Consider the following 20,380-nt stretch of genomic DNA (forward strand, 5'->3'; position numbering starts at 1 on the left):
TTGTCTGATTCTAGCCGTTCTGGAGGGTGTGAGGTGTTGTCTTGCGGTTCAGGTTCGAATCTCCTTCGGTGGGGAGCCCCTGCGAGTTCGTGCGAATCTCCTTCGGGGGGAGCCCCTGCGAGTTCGTGCGCGTGGCCACGTGCAGGTCTCCTCCGGAGAGACACCTTTTCAGATCCTCTGTCTTTTTATTGTTAGGAGAATTCTTCTGCATGTTCTGGATACTAACTCCATGACCTTTGTCCTCGGTTATATTAAAGTCCACTTGTGGCTCTTGTGTCCTTCCTGGCTCTTTTAGTTCCCGTGTCTTGGTAACGTCACACATTGGTCATTTGGAAAATAGTTTCAGGGAGGGTTGTGTAGATCTTTGCGACGTCACGTTTCATGAACGGTATCAAAGATTACATTCGTTGGTATCGCCATCAATCTAATCAGAAAATCCTTTTCCGTATTAGAAAACTCTCTCGCATATGACAGAAACACATCGTGTGAAAAGGTTTTATTGTGAAAAATTGCGGAACATGAAGAGATACAGAGAACATGAATGTGCCTACCACCCAGATTTTACAAATAATGTTTTATAATACTTGCTATATTATCCATCTGTCTATCCTTCAAAGAAGAATTTTTTGAATACCTATTTTTGAGAAAAAGAGTGTGAGCGGGGGAGGGGCAGAGAGAGAGGGAGACCCAGAATCCGAAGCGGGCTTCAGGCTCCGAGCCGTCAGCACAGAGCCTGACGCGGGGCTTGGACCCACGAACCGCGAGACCATGGCCTGAGCCGAAGGAGGACACTCCACCGACAGAGCCCCCCAGGCACCCCCACTGTCTATTCTGATTCATTTGTTTTAAAATTTATCTGTATTGATTTTCCTTTTTTTTAAATTTTTTTTTCAACGTTTGTTTATTTTTGGGACAGAGAGAGACAGAGCATGAACGGGGGAGGAGCAGAGAGAGAGGGAGACACAGAATCGGAAACAGGCTCCAGGCTCTGAGCCATCAGCCCAGAGCCTGATGCGGGGCTCGAACTCGCGGACCGCGAGATCGTGACCTGGCTGAAGTCGGACGCTTAACCGACTGCGCCACCCAGGCGCCCCGAGTATTGATTTTCCTTTTACCGTATTTTCAAAACAAATTTTCTACCTTCTTGATTCGATTTGCATGAGTTCGTTTATGTGTATTCTTGTTCAGTAAAACATTCGGTTCTGTGTCTTTTCATCTCATAGTTTTGACCGTGTCCTTGAAGCATTGATGAGTGTCTTTCCTCATGGTGTTACTTTGTAATTGTAGTTTTGATTTTATCGTTGGGTTAATCATTCCAGGAGAGAGTAAGTTCTAAGAAGTCGTGTTAGCTAGGGAGCGCATGGTTACATTTTATGATTGAAGTTTATCTGGTGTTACTTGTGAACGGTCAGGGAACATGCAAGCCACCCCCTAGGCCCTGGGCGGGAGCGTCTGCCCCACACTGTCTTACCGGCGGCATTTGCTGATGGTGGCAGCTCGCGCTGTTTGAGCACCTCGGGCATTCGGTGGCGTGGCTCATTGGCCCTGTTGTGGGCGGCCATGAGCGTGGCCTGCGTGCGGAGGCACAGAGTGTGTCCTGGAACTGCGGGCCAGCTCTGGGGTCTCGCCCAGCACAGACCGTGTGGAATGCGTGTATTTCTGCGTCTGTGTAATTGGCCAAAACCACTTATTCTCAACCTGCGTCTGAGAGTCCGACTGCGAATGAGCGAGGTGGGCTCTCTGGGTGGGAGGTGAAGCTACCGATACAACCCACAGAGAAAGTTGTTCCCCTTTTAATGCATTTTTTTCTGCTTCAGGTAAATCTTAAAATGAGAGAGATAACAGAGAAAGAAGTCAAGCTAAAACAGCAGTTATTGGAAAGTCCGGCTCATCAAAAGGTAAAGGGTGCCCTTAACCCTCCCGGAACGCGTCTGGTGACGCTCGCGGTTGTCACGAAGTTTGTCCGAGTCCGCCACTCGCTTCCTCTATTTGTACTCGGCCCGGAGGGCGTTCCCAGGTCTCCGCCCAGTGGCCCTGGTGGTGGGCGTGACCGTGTGCTCCTCTTTCCTCCCTGCACGGAGGTGGCCTTGTATTTAACTGGGGAGGGTGAGGGAGAGGTCGGGCGCATTGAAGCTCGAGGAGGCGGGGCGTACGGGACAACCCGGGAATTGGCTTCTAGATTCACCAAACGGGGAGAAAATTGCCTCCTGTCCAGGGTGCCCTCGAAAACCGCGTCTGTCCCCCGTGAGGTCCAGCGTAGCCGCTGGTGCGCCTCTGCGAGCCTGCGTGGAATTCAGGCAGATGGATGTGGAAATGACACAGGTGGTGTGCTATGCGTCCTGGTCATTTCCGCCCTTTTCTTCCCCTGTGATCGTGGTTTTTTGCCAAGCGGGTGTGTGACCGAATCCCCATCCCCTAAATGCGCATGAGATATGACCCGGCCACGTCTGCGGTCTCTTGCGACCCCTTACCTGGTCCTCTCACTGCCGGTGGTGGGGGGGCTGGGGGGGAGGCCATGGGCAGCACACCCCGGGCCGCATGTCTGTGAGCCTCCTTGTCCGTCACGTGGGCACAGGGGACACGCCTGGCACCCCCCGAGTTGCAGTTGGCAGCTGTCCTTTGTGGTGGCCGGTCCACGCCGAGCGTCCCGCGGAGGTGCCTGTGTCCCCTCCGCCTCGGTCGTGTGACGATACAGGGCATCCAGGTCATGTGCCCTGGGCGGGTCTCACTTGTCAGAGGACACCCGGCTCTCCTGTGAATATTGTGTGAAAGTGTGCGTGACGCGGTCCGGACGCGGCCCGCCCGCTGACACCGTCTCCTGCCTTCCTTCCCTGCTTCCCGCGCAGTCCCCCTCCAAGTGGTACTGGAAGTTAGTGCCCGTAAGTGACCTCCGCGCACCCGCTGCATCCAGACGGCCATCCTGTCGCAATCACCCGCTTCCATTAAACAGCTGCTCACACCTGAACCTGCCTCTTTTGTCCAATGTCCTCCTTGGTATTGTTGTCACTTTCCTGCAGTACTAGCGAGAATGCGATTCTGGGCTCAGCAGGCTTTCCGTAGACGCGCCCAGTTTGGTTTTGCCAGGTTTCTTAGGTAACTTTAGAGACTGAGGGTTGTGTTTCTTCTTACGGACACTTAGTTACTCTTTACGGGAGAACGAACGTACATTCTTTCTTTTCGCAGACACCGGAGGGAAGGAGGGAATGAGACTAGTCTCATTTCCCAAGTTACTGTCTACGTTTTTTGTCCTGATGTTACCTTCCCTGATGGTGGTATTTAATGCCATCTCTCTCAGGAAGTGTCATGTGGGTCGTCCGAGGACGAAGGGCCTTGTGGAAGGGAGGGAGGGGCTTCTGTCTCTAGGGACAGCTCCCTGGGTGTTGGGACCACCCCTGCTGCCCGCCCACCTGCCCGGGGTGGGGAAAGGGTCTGAGTTAGGTCAGCGTGGATGCAGGCTTTCTGGGATCCAAGTTAACTTCCTGCAAAAGGAAAGTTACGAGCTAGTGACTTGGACCTACCACGTTAGCTGTGCTCCCCACCTGGTGGTGCATTCTGGGAGCAGAACCAGCGTGCTAACGCCATTCCTGTGGAAAAACACCGGCTACTCCAAGGGGTGCATTTTGCAGTGAAGTCTTAGAACACACCTTTTTGCACACCCCTTCAATTGTCTGTTCCTTTAGTTTAATTACTCAGACCAGGTTATCCTTAGAGTTTTATCATAAAGGAAATACCACGGCTCTAAGCTGGTAAATGCGACCCACGTGAGCAGTGACATGTTCTGCTTTGTGTCCAGCTTTGTGGATAATTTTGCTTCTCTTTGAGATGGGTCGGTAACAAAGAAGAGGAAAGCATTTTTGTGAATCTTTACGTGTCTCTTAACTTCCCGAATCCTGAAGGCCACAGCGCTAAGTATGAACTTGTGTTATTTAGTGAAGAGAGCGTCAGAAGTGGAGCTGTCCTTTGGAAGCAAAGTCTCAGCGGAGGGGTTTGTAGAAGCTGAAAACCGTGACCAAGGGCAGTGAGCGTCCAGGTCTCCTTGGAGACGCTGGTGGCCATGGCTGTGCCTCCAGCGCAGCACACGGGCCAGTGAGGACGGGCACGGGCGGGTGTGGCCAGGCCGGCAGGCTCGGATGCTTCAGCCCGCTGCTCTGCAGCCTGGAGGTTCTAGGAACCTGACTCGAAGGTCCTACACGGGCTCCCTGGGCCCCGGAGTTCAGCTGTGTCCCCTGATTTTAGTTACACACATGCCATCTGTGCTCAGTGGAGAAACCATTTGCTTCACCGCATGCCGTGCTCCGTCCCATGTGTGCCGTGTGGTCTGTGTGGAAGCCTGGCCCGGAGCATGCCCCACGCCCTGCATGCCGCACCCCGGGCCCGCCGCGGGCCTCGAGAAACAAGTTAAGGTCTCCGTCAACACAGACTTGAGTGACACAGAATAAACCGCATTCCCGTTTTGAAAGAATGCGTCAGGCGTGTTTTATACCCGATCCCAGCATCGATTACCCTGTGTATTTATTCAGACGACTTTAAATTCTCGACTGCCGAGAGATGGTTTTTCTTCGGGCTGAACCCATCTGTGCAGCTCTCAGCGACCCACAGTCGTTAGCACAGACTGCTGGTTTCCTCTCTCCCGCTTCTGTCGTGTATTTTCTCCCGCTGGAGAAGGCGCGTCCAGACCGGAAGCGTTAACGCAGGAGGGACGGAGTGCGCGGCAGGACGTCTGGGACAGGCCCCCCCTTCCCCGGACGGCTTGCGTGTCCGCACGCTCGGAACCTGACGCGGTGCCGTGGGGGCGCGCGGAGAGGCTCGGGGTGGCGTGCGTACCCTGCCCTCCAGAGGCGCAAGTGTGGAAACCTTGGAAAAGCACCTGTTTTACACGGCACCTCGCGTGCATTCGGTTTCCTGATGCTTCGTTGCAGTTATTAAAGGGTCTGGTGGGTGTTTTCTATGAAATTTTGTCGAACCGGTTTGGGGAGTTTCTCAGACCAGACGTCAACGTTGTTGTGCATTTTTCTTACTGGCTGAGGTTCGTGCCGATGATGTGGAGGAAAGGAACAGTCAGGTGGGTCTTCGGAGCATTAGGGCGGTCACCGCTTAACTTGTTTCTCGCTTGCTCAGAGGATGCGGCTTTTGGTCGCGTGGCCACACATTCCGTATCCGGTCTCACGCGCCCTGTAGCGTGGGACAGCCGTGGCACCGTCAGCAGCTAACTGCTGTCCCCCAAGTGTGGCCGTGGCGCTCAGTTCCCTGGATCTTGACGTGTGTGTCCAAGGCCGAGTACGTCATCCAGGCGTGTGAGCTTTTCCATATGATCGCCATTGTTCGAAACATCATCCCGCGGGCATCGGGGCAGTTCTAGATTTAACGGCCTGCCCGTAGCGGCCGGGGTCGTGGAGGCACGTCACGCGTGGACCGTTCTCCTCCTTTCGCCCGCAGGTGCGCTACCGCCGAGAGCACCTGTCCGCGAGGCAGCCGCCCTACTTCCCGCTGCTGGAAGACCTGATGAGAGACGGCAGTGACGGGGCCGCCCTCCTGGCCGTGGTCCACTACTACTGCCCGGAGCAGATGAAGCTGGATGGTGAGTGCGGAGCGCCCCCCGGGGTGGGCGCGAGGCCCGGGCAGCGTCACGTGCAGCCTGATGCACACGCGCAAAAGCCCGGGAAGTGGCTCGCTGAGACGCCAGCTGGGACGTTAGCGGGTCGTGTGCTCACGCTTAACCTGCAGCTGTATCTCGTGAAGAAATTGTAGAGTGTCGAGTGTACGTGACTTCTCTTAAGTTTCAGAACGGGGAGGACTTTGTCCATCCCGCTACAGCTGATGTAAAGCACCTAGAAGCTGCTTGGGGGCTGGGAAGGTGCAGAGTCCGTCTCCGAGTGGCTCGTGCACGAGTGGTGCCGGTGCCAGCGTGTGTCTTAGGCGCTCTCTGCCCGACAGTGGCCGCGTACGGGGCCCCGGGAACGGGAATTCTGGTTTACCTTGTGCTGAGCGTCCTTCTTTCTGAAGGAGGGAGGTACGGGCCAAGAGCACGGCCAGACGACTCCCCCGCCCGTGAAATACTTGCCTTAGATCCTGGCACCAGAGGACGGAGCAGGGGTCGGTCCTGCTCCGAGTACAAGAGTGCTGGATAGAGCGTCTTTTATAAAGAAAACGACCGCAGAACTTGAAGGAGCGGGAGAGGCTCAGGTTCCAGAGGGTCCCTGCTCTGGAGTGCCAGTCCCGAGTTGCCACCCGTTTGCCCCGAGGCCTGTCTGGCCTCCGGTGCCCCTCTAGCCTTGGGGCTGCGTGTGGTTGGGGGCAGTGACCAGGACCCCGGGCAGGGCTAGGAGAGGCCCATCTGCCGGCCTGGGAAAGATGCCGGAGATGCGTCGGATGCCAGGGGCCCCGGGCCCTGGGCCAGGGATCTTTCTTGAGGAGACAGAGCTGCCAGACTGCATCACGGACGGGGAGGGGCTGAACTAGACGCTGCCCGTGTGGCGAGGGGAAGGTTCTCGTGGAACTGAGTCTCGCACTAGTGGAAGCCCTGGGTCACGGCAGGAGGGAGGTCTGCTGTATGGGGGGTGCCCCGGCCGCTGCGCGTGAGCCCAGTGGGAAAGGAGGACCACGTGGGCCGACAGCCTGCGCAGAACCACCAGAGGTGACAGACGGGCCTGGCACCCGGGCGTGGGCGGAAAGGATGTTGGAAGGAGACACCGGATGCTCGCGGTGACGGCGGACAGGAGGGAGGCGGTGGGAACACTAAGACAGGGGAACGAGCTTGTTGAACGTGTGATGGAACTTTCCGGGGCCCTCAGCACCTGGTTCTGTTGTCCTCTGCGTCCTCGGTATTGCCCAGGTCTGCCTGCGGTTCGCCAGGTTGGGCGGTTCCTGCCGCAGTCGCCTCTGGCCGATCTGTTGGGGGTCTTTAGACAAAGCAGACTCCTGCCAGGAGGGGGTCCTTACGAAAGAGGAGGAATAGCCCGCAAGGACGTGGTGGCGTGTCAGGCCTCGTCGCGTCTGGCCCTGGCACGCCGGCAGGTCAGAAACACGACGGACGTTCAGGAGCAGCGAGCGGACTCACTCCCGAGCTCGGTCACGGGGCCTGGCTGACGAAGCAGGTACGAGTGGAGGAAGGCCACGGGATGTGGAACACGAGAGTCACAGGCGTGGGCCAGCGTGCCGACCGCGAGGCCGTCCGCTCTTTGAGAATAGCCGAGCCCGGAAGCGTGTGTAAAAAGTGGACTTGGGGCGCCTGGGTGGCGCAGTCGGTTGGGCGTCCGACTTCAGCCAGGTCACGATCTCGCGGCCCGTGGGTTCGAGCCCCGCGTCAGGCCCTGGGCTGATGGCTCAGAGCCTGGAGCCTGTTTCCGATTCTGTGTCTCCCTCTCTCTCTGCCCCTCCCCCGTTCATGCTCTGTCTCTCTCTGTCCCAAAAATAAATAAACGTTGAAAAAAAAATTAAAAAAAAAAAAAAAAAAAAGTGGACTTGCCGTGGCCCTAGAAGAAGCCTCAGCAGCTCGCAGACCACGACAGGTTTCCCGCGGCGCGGCAGAGCACGAAGTCTTTCTCCAAACCTCTCAACTCTTCAATGCTCGGAAACCAAAGAGGTTGCTGTCACGTGCTTGTGGCTCAAAGTCACAGGCTCGGCGCAGTCGTCTAGCGCGGGCTGCACGAGGGGCAGGGTTTTCATCCGTTTTGTTCAGGGACGCGTCCCAGCCAGCAGACCTGGCGCCCGGGACACGCCGGTGTTGAGGAGACAACTGACTGCATAATGGGCGAGCACCACGCACGCCAGAGCCGGTGGCCTCAGGGCACGTTCTGGAAAGTGAGCGCGAACTCGGCTCATCTCGTGCGGTAGAAAAGAGGTAAAGCCAAAGAACGCTGAAGGAAGGAGAGTGGGGGGTGGTCTTCTCTCTCCCGCCAGTCGGAGATCACAACACCAGGAAGGGGCTGAAGCGCAGGCTCCGTCTGGGAGGAGACGGGGCACGTCTGGTCTCGGAGCGGCCGGCACCTCGTGAGGGAGCGGCGAGGAGGGCAGGGGGCTCGTGCCAGGGCAGCAGGCCGGCTCGCTCCCGCAGAATCCCGCAGAGGCCGGGGAACGGACGCGCCCGGGGCGTGGGACACCGCGGTGACCTCCTCCCCACACGCCTCAGAGATGGGCCCGCGCTCCTGGGGCAGCTGAGCCAGACGGCTCGAGTCCCAGACGTGTCACACACGGCCCGGCAGGTACGAGGTGATCCCCGCATCGGTGCTCTGTGTAAAATTCTTCACGCTGGGAGGCGAGCCTGATCTCCGTCCACCTGCCCCAGGAGGCTGCGTACATTCCAGCCGGGGAAGGAGTCACTGACGGGTAGAGAGGACTTGGTTCATAAACGCAGTGGAATATCAGGCGGCCACGAGAAAGAGCGGAACCCTGCCACCTGCGACCGCGTGGGCGGACCTGGAGGCTGTTGGGCTGAGTGAAATAATAAAAAAGAAATAATAAAGATAAATAGTGTGCGATTTCATGTGCGTGGAGCGTGTAAAGAGCAAAGCCGAAGTCGCCGTAAATGCAGAGAACAAACTGGTCGTTGTGGGGTGGGCGGGCGCGGACAAAAGAGCCGGAGGGTGAAGGGGCACAGAACAAGCCACAGGATGAGGGGCACGGGGACGATCGCGGTATCGGAGCGACTTCGTCCGGTGACAGACGTGAGCGCACCTACGCGGTGAGCGTTTCCTAACGTGTGTGGCCGCCGGACTGCTGTGTGACACTCCTGACGTGTGAGGGGTGTCAGCTCGTCTCCCGTGGCTCCTGCTTGCTCTCGCCGTCTCAAGTGGAACGAACGAAGGTGCTTGAAGACCTTTGCTTTTTACCAGCGTTTCTTCGTGTTAGTGATTTTTCAAGGGAGCGTGTTTTAGATCTCGTTTCGTGTCGTCTTACCGACTTTGTGTCGTTGACCGAGTAAGTGGATATACGGTGCTAAAAAACCGGGAAGGACGCTTCTCTGCAGAATCTTGCCTCAGGCAAAGACCCACAGCCACTGCCCTTGGGCGGCCATCACTGAGACCCCTGCCGCCGCCCGCCCCCCTACCATGAGGCCCACGTCCCGGTGCCCCGCGCTCGACTCTGGGTGGCCACGGATCCCCCGACACTTGAGGAAGGCACCGGTGTGAACACGAGGCCAAGTCCGCAGGGGCCCGGTAGGTGAGTGGGGAAGACCGTGGAGATGAGAGAGGACGGTGGCCACGGACTGGGCGCTGGAGGAGAGCGTCTGGAACACGGTGTCCTGGACGGAGGTGCGCCGTAACTGGGCAGAAACGGGCCCGTGGAGAGAAAACGTGGCTGCTGAAATTTAAGAGTTCACGGAGGTGCGTGGGGCGCCTGGGTGGCTCCGTCAGTTGAGTGTCTAACTTCGGCTCAGGTCACGGTCCCGTGGTTTTGGGTTCAGGCCCTGTGTCAGACTCTTCTGCACTGTCAGTGTGGATCCTGCTTGGGATTCTCTCGCTCCCTCTCTGTCACTCCCCTGCTCGATCTCTGTCTGTCTGTCTCTGTCTCTCAAAATAAATAAATTAAGAGTTTACTGAAGCGTTAGATGACGGCTTTGAAGAAATCTCCCGGAAAGGACATCTAAAAAGCAGAATGGACAGTGGAAGAGAAGAGGCGGAAAAGCGAGAGGCTCAGTCCAGGAAGACGGGACAGGAAGGTGGGAGGACTTACCCTGGACGCATACGACATGTGCAGGAAACTGCATGTTAGGAGCCACTGCCCACGTGTGACGGACGCTGTCGGCCTGCTGCTGCCTCGATGCCACCCACCAAGGCCCCGGCCCCTGCTGCCGTGGACGCGCTCCCACGTGGGGGTCAGGCTCGGCGCCTTTGCCTTCTGACGTCGGGCCCTCCCTGCCCCTGCCCTGCTCCCCGCAGCAGCTCGCCGTGAGTCCTGGACAAAGGAGGACCCGTTTGTCATCCTTGGAAGAAGATCTAAGCTGTTTTCTCAGATGCCGATAATCAGTATAAAAATTGTGATTTCCTTTGTTCATTTATTGCCAGCCCAATACATAATTTTTTTTTTTTTTTTTTTACAGAAATGGACAAAGTAAGGTAAAAATTCATGTGGAAGAGTAAAGGCCTAAGGGATGAAATTAACCCCTGTAACATTTTATTTGGACGTGTTTATGTTTACAGAAGAACGTACAAGGCATTCTTGGCTGTACGTTTATCCACATGCCCCTGTTGTTACATTTTGTCACATGACCTCTGTTTCTGCCTCTGAGCCGTCTGAGAACAACCTGGGGGACAAAGGCACTCTCTGATCGCCGCGAACACCGGAAGTTAACGGGCGACGCGGCACTGACTCGCAGTCCGAGCGGTTTGTCACTTGTCCCAGTAGTGTCCTTTGTGGCCGTTGCTCCCACTGCTGGTTGTGGCCCGGCTTTACTCCCTCTAGGTGGCTGTCAGGCGGTTCCATCATTCTTGTCTTTCTTGGCTTCGGCCTTGTGAAGAGTACAGGCCATTTGGTTTGTCGGATGTCCCCATTTGGGTCTGTCCGTGTTTCCTCTGATTAGATTCAGGGCTAGCAAGAGTGCCTCCAAAGTGATGTACCGTCCTGGTGCATTTGACTGGGGACGTGAGGTCGGGGCGCCCTTGGCTCAGGCCGTGTCGCTGGGCTTCTCCAGTCTGAGGTTGCTGGTTTTGGCTTTCTCGTCATTTGGGGAACTGGCTCTGAGACTGAACAAACAGCCTGTTTCCCAGCAGACTTTGACCTGCTGGTGGTCCCGTCCATGGGGAGTTTGCTTGCCCTGTCCTCCTCCTCTGTTTATCAGCTGGCCTGTCACCGCAAGGGAGTGGTGTGCCTTCTTGCCACTTGTTCTTGGGTTGGTTTGAACCACGAGGGCCCCGTGGCTTCTTGTCCGTTCAGCAGATGAGAACCCACGTGTTCACTGTTTTGTTGTAGATTAGTGCCGGTTTCGGGCAAGGTGATTTTGAAGAATGAGAGTGTGGGTACTTGGCTTGACAAAGACCAAGTTTGGTTTAACTTTACTTTGGCTAAACTGCTGTGGTTTGGGCCCCGGAGAGTCACGTGGCCCGAAGGAGCCCGGCCAGCGACGTTCCGGGGCGCATAGCACTGTGGACGAGTGGCCATCTGGCTTCAGTCCACATGAGATGGGCGTCCCTGCCTTGGGTGACAGATCTCTGCCTGAAAAGCAAAACATAGTAATTTTGAGAGGAAAACACGGGAAAATACCTTTAGGACATTGGTGTTGGGATGGATTCCTGAAATTACAAGAAGAAAAGCACAAGCGATAGAAAAGATTTTATTACATTTAACCACATGAGAATTCGGCGTGCTGACGGAGGAACTGTGTGAAAATTAAAGGACAAGCTATATCCATGGAAAAGTATTTGGAACGAACACACATTGACAAAGGACCGTCACACGACCGTTTTGTGGCCATAACAGGTAAAGAATTTGTACAAATTAGACGAAGTTGAACAACCTAGAGACAGAGTGAGAACAGGCTTGTTGCAGAAGCAGAAGTGGAGAGTGACACTGTGCCCGTGGTCACGGACGTGCTGCTTCACGAGGGGGCGTCTCACCCCCATCCAACTGGCAGCGACCCACAGGGCTGCCAGCACCGGGCGGCCGGGTGTGCGGGGCGCAGAGGGCACATGCAGATTTGGTTCTCGCGTGCAAGAGTGCAAACTGTGGAGCGCTGTCCAGCTGTTCAGACGAACACCTGGAATCTACCCCCATCAACGTACACGGACTTGGACACAGCACTGAGTTTGGGGGACGGACAGGCTGCAAACGGGAGGCGCAGTGTGGGATGGCGAGCATAGGTTCAAGAGAGCCAGGTCCAGAGGGTAGTGTTTGTGGACGCGCACCGTCCGTGGCCGCGCGGACCATGAGCGGGCAGCGGTCTCCGGCGGAGGAGAGCCTTGCCGTGGGGGTGCGGGTGCTGTGCCGTCTCATTACTGAAGGAAGAGATCTGAATCAGATAAGGTGTGGTGTTAACGCTTCCGTCTGAGCAGACGATCCTTGGGAGTCTGATCCCGATGTCTGTAATGTTTCATAATCAGAGCGTAAAGTAAGGAAGCAGCTGTTAGCGGTGCCCGGGCGCGGAGTCACTCCGCCCGTTAGCCGTGTCAGTGCGTAGTCAGTCCACTTAGAACACTGTTTTGTGTTGATCGTGCAGGACGCGGAGGAGGACTGACTTCGTCGTCGTGAATTTGGGGCACCGCAAATGTAATCTGTGCTTCTGAACTCTTCCCGGTGATTTCTTCTGAAGAATAAAATTATTTTAAAAAATTATTTTTAAATCGGTTCTTTTCTTACTTACGTGTATTGGCAGGCAGAGTTCTCTCAAGTCATCTGCACGGCTCCTTCCGTTTTAGTCTGAGCTGCGTGAGGCTGTCTGGCGGTGCTGGTCTGGTGGGGGCGCCACCAGCCTGCAGAGCAGCGCCCCAGATGCCGCCGACCAGCCGTCCCCAGCCTCTTTCATGGAGGGAGACCTCTGCTACGCGTCGTCTCCTGGCTTGGGGGGAACAGTGGTATTCTGGACTACTCCTTGGGTAGCCTGCCCCCCCCCCCCGCCCCCACAGTGGAGATGACCTCATGCAAGGGGTCCAGCTGGTGCAAGAAACTTGGTAAAATGTTAACAGCTTTATGCAGCAATGTCCTTTATCAACTGAAAAGTGACGGTACTCTCCATTCTGGAACCGCAGGCTTAAGATCTCAAAGTTTCTGGTATGCTTTTTTTAGATGTTAACAACTAAATTCAGACCCTAGAGATTCTCCGGTCTTTTTCTTGAGTGCTTACTTTCTTTTCTGTGTTTCTTGTTACTTGTTCTACTTATTACAGTGTTTAAATGTCTTAATGTTATCCTTTTAAACATCACTCTTCCCTTCATTTAAAATGTTTTCATTTTAAATTATGTGTATATATACACTTGTGTGTGTGTGTGTGTGTGTGTGTGTGTATATACACCCATATATATACACACCCATATATATACACACACATATATACACATATGTAAATGCAAACACACTTGTGAAGCAGCGTGTGTATGATAAACCGTAGTTTTCTCTTTGCCCTTCAGATATATGCTTGAAGGAGGTAACGTCGATGGCTGACAGTCTGTATAATATTCGGCTTCTGAGGGAGTTCTCGAATGAGTATCTTAACAAATGCTTTTATCTCACCTTAGAAGACATGCTGTATGCTCCCTTAGTGTTGAAGGTAATCATGAATTATTAAAGACACATTTTTTAAAACCATCGATGAATGAACTATTTACCGTGTCCCTGTTTTTGTTTGTTTTCTTTCAGCCGAACGTTATGGTTTTTATTGCCGAGCTCTTCTGGTGGTTTGAGAATGTCAAACCAGATTTCGTTCAGCCCAGGGATGTTCAGGAACTGAAAGATGGTGAGTGAAAACCTTCTGGGAATCGATGGCCGTTTCCTCCCAGAGATGTCGAATACAGTGCTCCAGAGGCGCCCTTAACGGGTCTCCGCCTTGTCATTGTCAGTGGCGTTTACGTGGTTTCCTCTGGGAATACAGAGACCTGCGCCGTCCTCATAGCTGCGTGTCTGCAGCTCTCGCATCATGTCCTAGAGCTTTTCCCAGCGTGCAGCTCTGGGCCTGTGCTTGTCCCGTAAGATCAGAATCCGGCTCGTTTGGAGAGTGATTGGCCTCCTCGGTTGGGAAGAATGCAGCTCTAGTCTTGTCTGTGGGGCAGAAAAAACTGTGTTTGCCACGGGGTAGGACAAATCTGTAAGGACTTCAGAAGATAGTATGGAAGGGTGCCTCGGTGGCTCCGTCGGTTAAGCTCAGTTAAGTCCGACTGGCTCAGGTCATGTTCTCACGGCTCGTGAGTTCGAGCCCCACGTCGGGCTCTGTGCTGCCAGCTCGGAGCCTGGAGCCTGCTTTGGATTCTGGGTCTCCCTCTCTCTCTGCCCCTCCCCTGCTCCAGCTCTGTTTCTCTCTCTCTCTCAAGAGTAAATACACATTAAAAAGGAAAAAAAGACAGTATGGAAGAATGTGTACATGTCCTTGCGATTCCATAGAAAGAATCTAAAAAGCCACAAAGGAAACAGTAACACAGACACCTTAAAATTGAGACTTTGTTTTCATTGAAGGGAGATAAAGAGTTAAAAGAAAACTAGCTATAAAGGGGAAAAGACACTCCTAGAACTTAAAACAGATACCTGTACCCAGAGCGTATACTCAGTACCCAGATCGTATAAAAAGCTTGTTCATACCAATGAGAAAAAAAAAAACAAACAAACAGAAGAAAAGGAAAAGACTTGCACAGGTACAAAGCGGTGCTCCAAATGCTCAGTAAATGCACGCAGAGATGCTTCGCCTAATCGGTAACGGAACGGTGACCGACAGATGTCCCCGCCGTGTTGGCCGCAGGCTACTCGAACGGTGCCAGGGCTTGGGGAAGAATGCGGGTACATTTCCCTGTCCTTGTCACTGGCTTCCCCAGCTCAAGAACCTTATCATCTCTTGGTTGAGAGGCTGGTCGCCTGTTCTGCCTCTGCAGAGGGCCTCGTCCTGGTCCCTGCCCAGTTGCTCTCCTTCCCACTGTGTCCTGTGAGGTCGCGTGCTGCACGTGACCCCTCTCTGTGCACCGGGCCCTGAGTGCCTTCCCGGGAGTCTCCGACCGCCCCCGCACCCCTTGGGGTTTCACCCCGAGGTGTTGAGCATCACCTGGGAGCAGGGCCGGCGCTGGAGGCGGAGATGGGCAAACTCGTGGCGTTTGGCTGCAGGGTGTGGTGACGACGCGCGCTCTGGCCTGGAAGGGCTGCCCTCCGAAGGATGGTGGTGGTTTTTCAGACACAGCGGGAGGGAGGCTTGGAGGCAGCAGGGCAGGGAAAGGGGGCACGGCGGGGCTCACGGGTCACCGGCCCACCCTGGCGCCTCTCTGCTGTAAGGCACGTCCCTGGCATCACGTGGGCGGCGTGGGCACCTGCTGGCCGCTTTGGGCTACAGGCGTGGCTGAGCCCTGCGGACGGGAAGGCGGACTCGAGGCGGGACGTGTGTCCGTCTGCTTCAGTGGGTCACCGGTCCTCCCACGGCGGGTCTGAGAGACTTGACGTGCCACCACGTGGGCATCTGGCTTCTCGGGGACCGGTCCCTCTGAGGGGCTCCGTGCCGGCCCCGGGGGAGCCTGCCTTTCGCCTCCCCGTGTAGGTGCAGCCCTGCCCCGGCCCCTTCGTGCGCGGGCGCACCGTGCCTGCGTGGCGGGGCTGACGACAGGCCGGCTGGCAGCAGCCTGCGGCATCTGTCCGCGTTCAGAGTTGCCCCACCTGTTAAGCGGGCCTGGGCTTCTCTTCTGTCAGCAGGCGTCGTGGGGCTGCAGGGGCCCAGCGTCCGCCTCTGCGTGTCTCCCACTGGGACCTGTAGTCCGCGTGGCGGTGCCTGTGGAGGGGCCTTTGGCTGCTCTGCACCCCATTCGGAGCCCGTGTGCCACTCGGGCAGGGTGTCCCCCCAGGTCAAAGCGTGCCACGTCTAGAACCCTCCTCCCCATGAGAGCTGTGGGATGTGGTGGTTTGTGTTTTACTTGGGTGGGTGACCTGGGGTGCCCCTGACCACCGGACCCCTGGTTCTGGGCTGAGGCTCTGTGTCCCTGCTAGTGGTCGCGGCCGCCGGCTGGTTCCCGCCCTGCCGGTGTTGCAGCTTTCACTTTCGGCAGTCGTCTTGTTTTGGGAGAAGTCTGCGGGATGTTTCATTTTTTAGGCGCTTCTTGCTAATGTTTTTGGTAACTGCGAATAACACGGACGTTTCTGTAAATTGCCATTTGTGCAGCTAAAACGGTGTCGCACCACAAGAGTAGTCGGCCTCCCGTTCCCATCTCCAATGCCACCAAGCGCAGCTTCCTGGGCAGCCCCGCGGCGGCGAGCCCGGCCGACTTGCAGCCCCCCGCTGCCCTGCCAGCCGAAGGTGGCCACAGGCACCGCCTGCACCCCGAGGAGCCCGAGCACCTGTGAGTCCCCGTCCGCTTCTCTTCTCCAGTTAGTTTGCACTCAGAATCGCAGTTCGTGTTCTGCAGGGGTGATGGGGAAAGTAGGGGGGGGTTGGCCGTGGGAGGCCTCCCCCCGCTTGCCTTCTGCTTCCGGCAGCCCCAGGCGGGGGAGGGTCTGCACACGCCACTGTGTCCCCGAGTGGCACTTTTGGGATATTTATCCCGGGTTTGAAGTTCTTGGTACTCTTGGCTAATTTTTATAATAATTAACTTTTCCCAAAGAACCTGTGATTTTCTCGTATGTTGCCGTGATTCATGATTCTGTCTGTGGTTTATTCTCTGTGGTTTATTACACGCATTTGCCATTGAACTTGAAGACTGATACACTGGTGATTCTCTTTTCCTGTTCTTTCCCATTCAGGGGGAAAGGCGCCTCTGCCTTTAGCCCATCACACCCTTTACTGCCTCTGAGACAGAGACAGCAGAAGACCGCACAGGGGGAGGGCCTTCCTGGTAAGAGCACACGTCCCCTGCACCTGCCTTGGTCTTTTGTCCTTCCTCCTGCAGCCTATGCATTAGGTGATGGTCCTCGGGGGGATATTCCTACTCTGATTTGGTCATTCTAGTCTGGAAAATTTTAATTTGTGTGGATGTTTCCTAGAATGTATAGTCTTTGTGGTGAAAGTATCGTTTTTTTTTTAAACACTTATTTATTTTTGAGAGACGGAGCACGACTGGGGAAGGGGCAGAGAGAGGGAGGTACACAGAATCCAAGGCAGGCTCCAGGCTCTGAGCTGTCAGCACAGAGCCCAACACGGGGCTCGAACTCGCGAGCCGGGAGATCATGACCTGAGCCGAAGTCAGCTGCCCAACCACTGAGCCACCCAGGCACCCCTGGTGAAAGTATCATTAATTACGTGAAGCATACAGAATAATTGTTCTGTCGTACCTAATAAGCAAGGACTTGCACGTACGGATGTTTAGTTAGAGGTCCGATGGTCTCATGTCATGATTTGGACTAAATACTAAGTCATGTGTTACTTACTGAAACTCTTGAAGGCTGTATTGTGGTTGTCATTGTTTTTCTTGGGCAGTTCTGGTATACTGAATTATGGTGCGTTTCCTTGAGAAATTTCCGTATTAGGTTGCAAGAATTTGAGATGCTACGAAGTCAGTTGCTTAATACCGAACGCCCTGCTTCCTCCTCCCTGCAGATCAGCGACACCGGTCCAACTCTTTAACCCGAGTGGATGGCCAGCCACGAGGTGCAGCAGTAGCATGGCCAGAAAAACAGAACAGGTGAACTCTGTGTTTCAAGGAAGTTTCTGCGTGAAACGTTCATCAGGTTAACCTTGCCCTTCTCCGGAGGGGGTCCAGGGGCTGCTGGGCTCGCCGAGACCCACCCAGGGAGTCCGTGGCTCAGAACCGTTTCCTCACAGTGCTGGGGTGTCCTCTCCTCAGTTTTTCTCATTCTTGTGACAGATCGAATCCCAAGGCAGACGGCAGAGAGGATGACGAGAGTGTTTCACTCCACATAAGCTTTTTCAGTTTAGAAAATACGGTCATACCTCACGGGATGGCTTTCTTGCCATAATTTTTTTTTGTTTTTGAAATGTTTCAGCTCTAACGTCAGCACCGTAAACGTTGGTATCGATATATAATACTAGCTTCTGTGCTGCCGGAGCGAGCACTCAATGAGCGTGTGATGAAGACTCTTTGAGGGCCTCGGCAGCTTTTAAGGGCACAGAGAGGTCCCGGGACCTGTTCATGCGCAAACCAAGTGTTCCCCTAAGTGTTTGGGAACTGCCGGACTTGAGCTGGTCTCTGTTGTCCTCTGCTCCGGGGAAGGGTTTGCTTAGATCCCCTAGACGTAAGGCCGGTGCGCTCTTTTCGTAACTAGTGCCTTGTCTCTCCGTGTGTTTGAGTCCCCTTTTCGAATAGACGGTGGCGTGTCCAACAGGCTTCTCTCCCCACGTTGCAGGCCTGTGTCTCAGCCAGCGCCCTTTGCTCTCCATCACGCTGCCAGCTGTGACCTGGACCCCGGCTCCGGTGACAGCGTCAGCCTGGCCCGCTCCATCAGCAAGGATAGCCTGGCGTCCGGTGTCATTAACCTGACTCCGCAGAACCAGCCCCAGCCCGCAGCGCTGAAGACCGATGGCAAAAGCCTCCTGAACGACGTCCACATCGAGGATGAAGAGCTCGTGGCCGTCATCAGAACGGACGTGGCTCCCCATGGCGGCGACTGGGGCCTGCCGGCAAGTGCCAGGTCTCCCCAGAGATTGGCAGACACCCTAGAAAGGAAGCCTGAGACTTTCTTCCTGGAGCCGTTGATGCCGGCCGTGCTTAGGCCGGCCAAGGAGAAGCAGGCGATCGCCAAGGAGGACGAGTGTGGAGAGGGGCGGCCACGGAGCTTCGCCTCTAAGAGACCCAGCGAGGGCCACCAGCCCCTGGTGCGCAAGAGGGCGCCCAGCAGTCACGGCGGCCGTGACCCGACCAGGACTTTCACCCCGATCTCCTGTCCGGAACCTCCCGCGGGCGTGGACCCCGTGCCTGCTGAGACGGGGCCGCAGGCGGTGAGTGATTTCGATCCGTCACCCCGGGGACAGCCTGCCGACGGCTTCTTTCTCCACGTGGCCAGGGCCGCCGACGACGCGGAGGGCAGGTTCTGCGTCAGCTGTGCCAGGAGCCCCGGCGCCCACGACCCTGAGCCGTGGGCCGTGCTGAGGCAGGACTCGGACTCTGACGTCGCAGACCTGGAGGAAGCCGAGCAGGACTTGGTCGGCGAGGACCACCCCGTGGTGATGGCCGGGTACGTCGGCGAGGAGGAGTCGGCGAAGCTGCAGGAGGACATGAAGGTGAGGGAGCACGAGGACAAGGACGACGCCAGCGGCCGCTCGAGCCCCTGTCTGAGCGCCGTGTCCCAGGTCAGCGGCGTCTCCGCGGCCAGCGGCAGCGTGAAGATGACGAGCTTCGCGGAGCGGAAGCTCCAGAGGCTCAACAGCTGCGAGACCAGGTCCAGCACCAGCAGCTCCCAGAAGACCACGCCGGACGCCTCGGAGAGCTGCCCGGCCCCGCTGACCACGTGGAAGCAGCGCAGGGAGCAGAGCCCGGGCGGGCAGAGCGCGGACCACGCCAGCCTCCTGGCCTCCGAGCTGGTGCAGCTGCACATGCAGCTGGAGGAGAAGCGCAGGGCCATCGAGGCGCAGAAGAGGGAGGTGGAGGCCCTGTCCGCGCGGCAGCGGCTGAAGCTGGGGAAGGCCGCCTTCCTGCACGTGGTCAAGAAGGGGAAGGCGGACGGCGCCGCCCCGCCGCGCCAGCCCGGACGCCCGGCGGGCGAGCGTGCGCGGCACGACGGGGAGGACTTCGACGGGGCCTCCGGGACGGAGGAGCTGGCCGCGAAGGAGGAGGGGAGGGAAGGCGCCCTGCAGTCTCCGGACGTGGACGCCGAGAGCCCGGTCTTCCTGCAGCATAAAGCGGCGGCCCCGGCCGCGCTGCACGAGCTGGAGAAGAGCAGGGCGCTGTCCGCCGCGCTGCTGGAGGACGCCGGCCAGGCGGCGGACGCGAGCGAGTGCGACCTGTCCATCGAGAAGCTGAACGAGACCATCAGCACGCTGCAGCAGGCCATCCTGAGGATCTCGCAGCAGCAGGAGCAGCTGCTCATGAAGCCGCCCGCGGCCCCGGCCCCGGGCCCCAAGCACGGCGGCCCGGACCAGCAGGTGCGCGCGGCCATCCACTTTGTGGAGCCGCTCTCCCCGCCCGGGACGGCCACTCACCGCAAACCTCCTCGTCTCGGCCAGGCTCGGAATTCCCGCTCCGGGAGGCCGGCCGAGCTGAAAGTCCCCAAGGACCGGCAGGCTTCCTCCCGCAGCAAGACCCCGACGCCCAGCGTGGAGAGCCTCCCGCACCTGCGGCCCTGCCCGCCCCGCACCCCCTCCGACCCGGGCTGGGACGGTGTTGCAGAGCCTGGCGGTGACCCTCCCGAGAAGTACTTCTTTGACAGCTACCGGCTCCACGACGAGAACAACCAGCGGACTCTTGTCTTGTCTTCTTCCAAAGACGCAAATATTCTGTCCGAACAGATGAGCCTCAAAGAAGTTCTGGAAAGCGGCGTGAAGGAGGTGGGGCTCAGCTGCCCCTCGGTCTCAGGGAAGGAGAACGTCCCTGTGGATGAGGCCCCCAGAGGCAAGGCCAGTCTCATCGAGGTGGACCTCTCGGACCTGAAGGCCCCTGACGAGGACGGGGAGACGGAGGGCCCTCAGAGCGCCGTGGACCTCGCCAGTGAAGGCGACCAGAAGCCGGGGGTCGGCTTCTTCTTCAAGGTAAACTGCTCCCGGCATCTTCTCAGCTGGCGGGTCAGGACCTTACGCTCAGAGCGGGGCCGGCGGACCTCCCCCACCGCCCCCCGAAGGGCCAGGGAGGGATCCGAGCCCCCCGCCCCATGTCGCAAGGAC

The 20,380-nt window shown here is 56.8% G+C and overlaps 1 protein-coding gene across 5 annotated transcripts in view; it reads left to right on the forward strand.

Annotated features, from left to right (window-relative positions):
• Positions 1-20,380, forward strand: part of CAMSAP1 (calmodulin regulated spectrin associated protein 1) — a 59,953-nt gene that overhangs the window by 30,384 nt on the left and 9,189 nt on the right. For 4 of the 5 annotated variants that reach the window (XR_015243239.1, XR_015243240.1, XM_086684529.1 and 1 more), the window contains 9 exons: positions 1,818-1,898; positions 2,847-2,879; positions 5,437-5,578; positions 13,059-13,198; positions 13,288-13,384; positions 15,773-15,950; positions 16,351-16,442; positions 17,144-17,228; positions 17,911-20,248. Coding sequence is in view for 3 of the 5 variants with exons in the window: in XM_086684529.1 (XP_086540655.1) it covers positions 1,818-1,898; positions 2,847-2,879; positions 5,437-5,578; positions 13,059-13,198; positions 13,288-13,384; positions 15,773-15,950; positions 16,351-16,442; positions 17,144-17,228; positions 17,911-20,248 (3,186 nt within the window). In the remaining 2 variants the exon portion in view is untranslated. The remainder of the gene's footprint in view (positions 1-1,817; positions 1,899-2,846; positions 2,880-5,436; positions 5,579-13,058; positions 13,199-13,287; positions 13,385-15,772; positions 15,951-16,350; positions 16,443-17,143; positions 17,229-17,910; positions 20,249-20,380) is intronic. The other variant, XM_086684530.1, reaches the window with a different exon arrangement.

The sequence above is a fragment of the Puma concolor genome, chromosome D4 (assembly GCF_028749965.1).
Source record: "Puma concolor isolate L17-30 chromosome D4, mPumCon1.1.hap2, whole genome shotgun sequence".
In the NCBI taxonomy this organism is placed as follows: domain Eukaryota; kingdom Metazoa; phylum Chordata; class Mammalia; order Carnivora; family Felidae; genus Puma; species Puma concolor.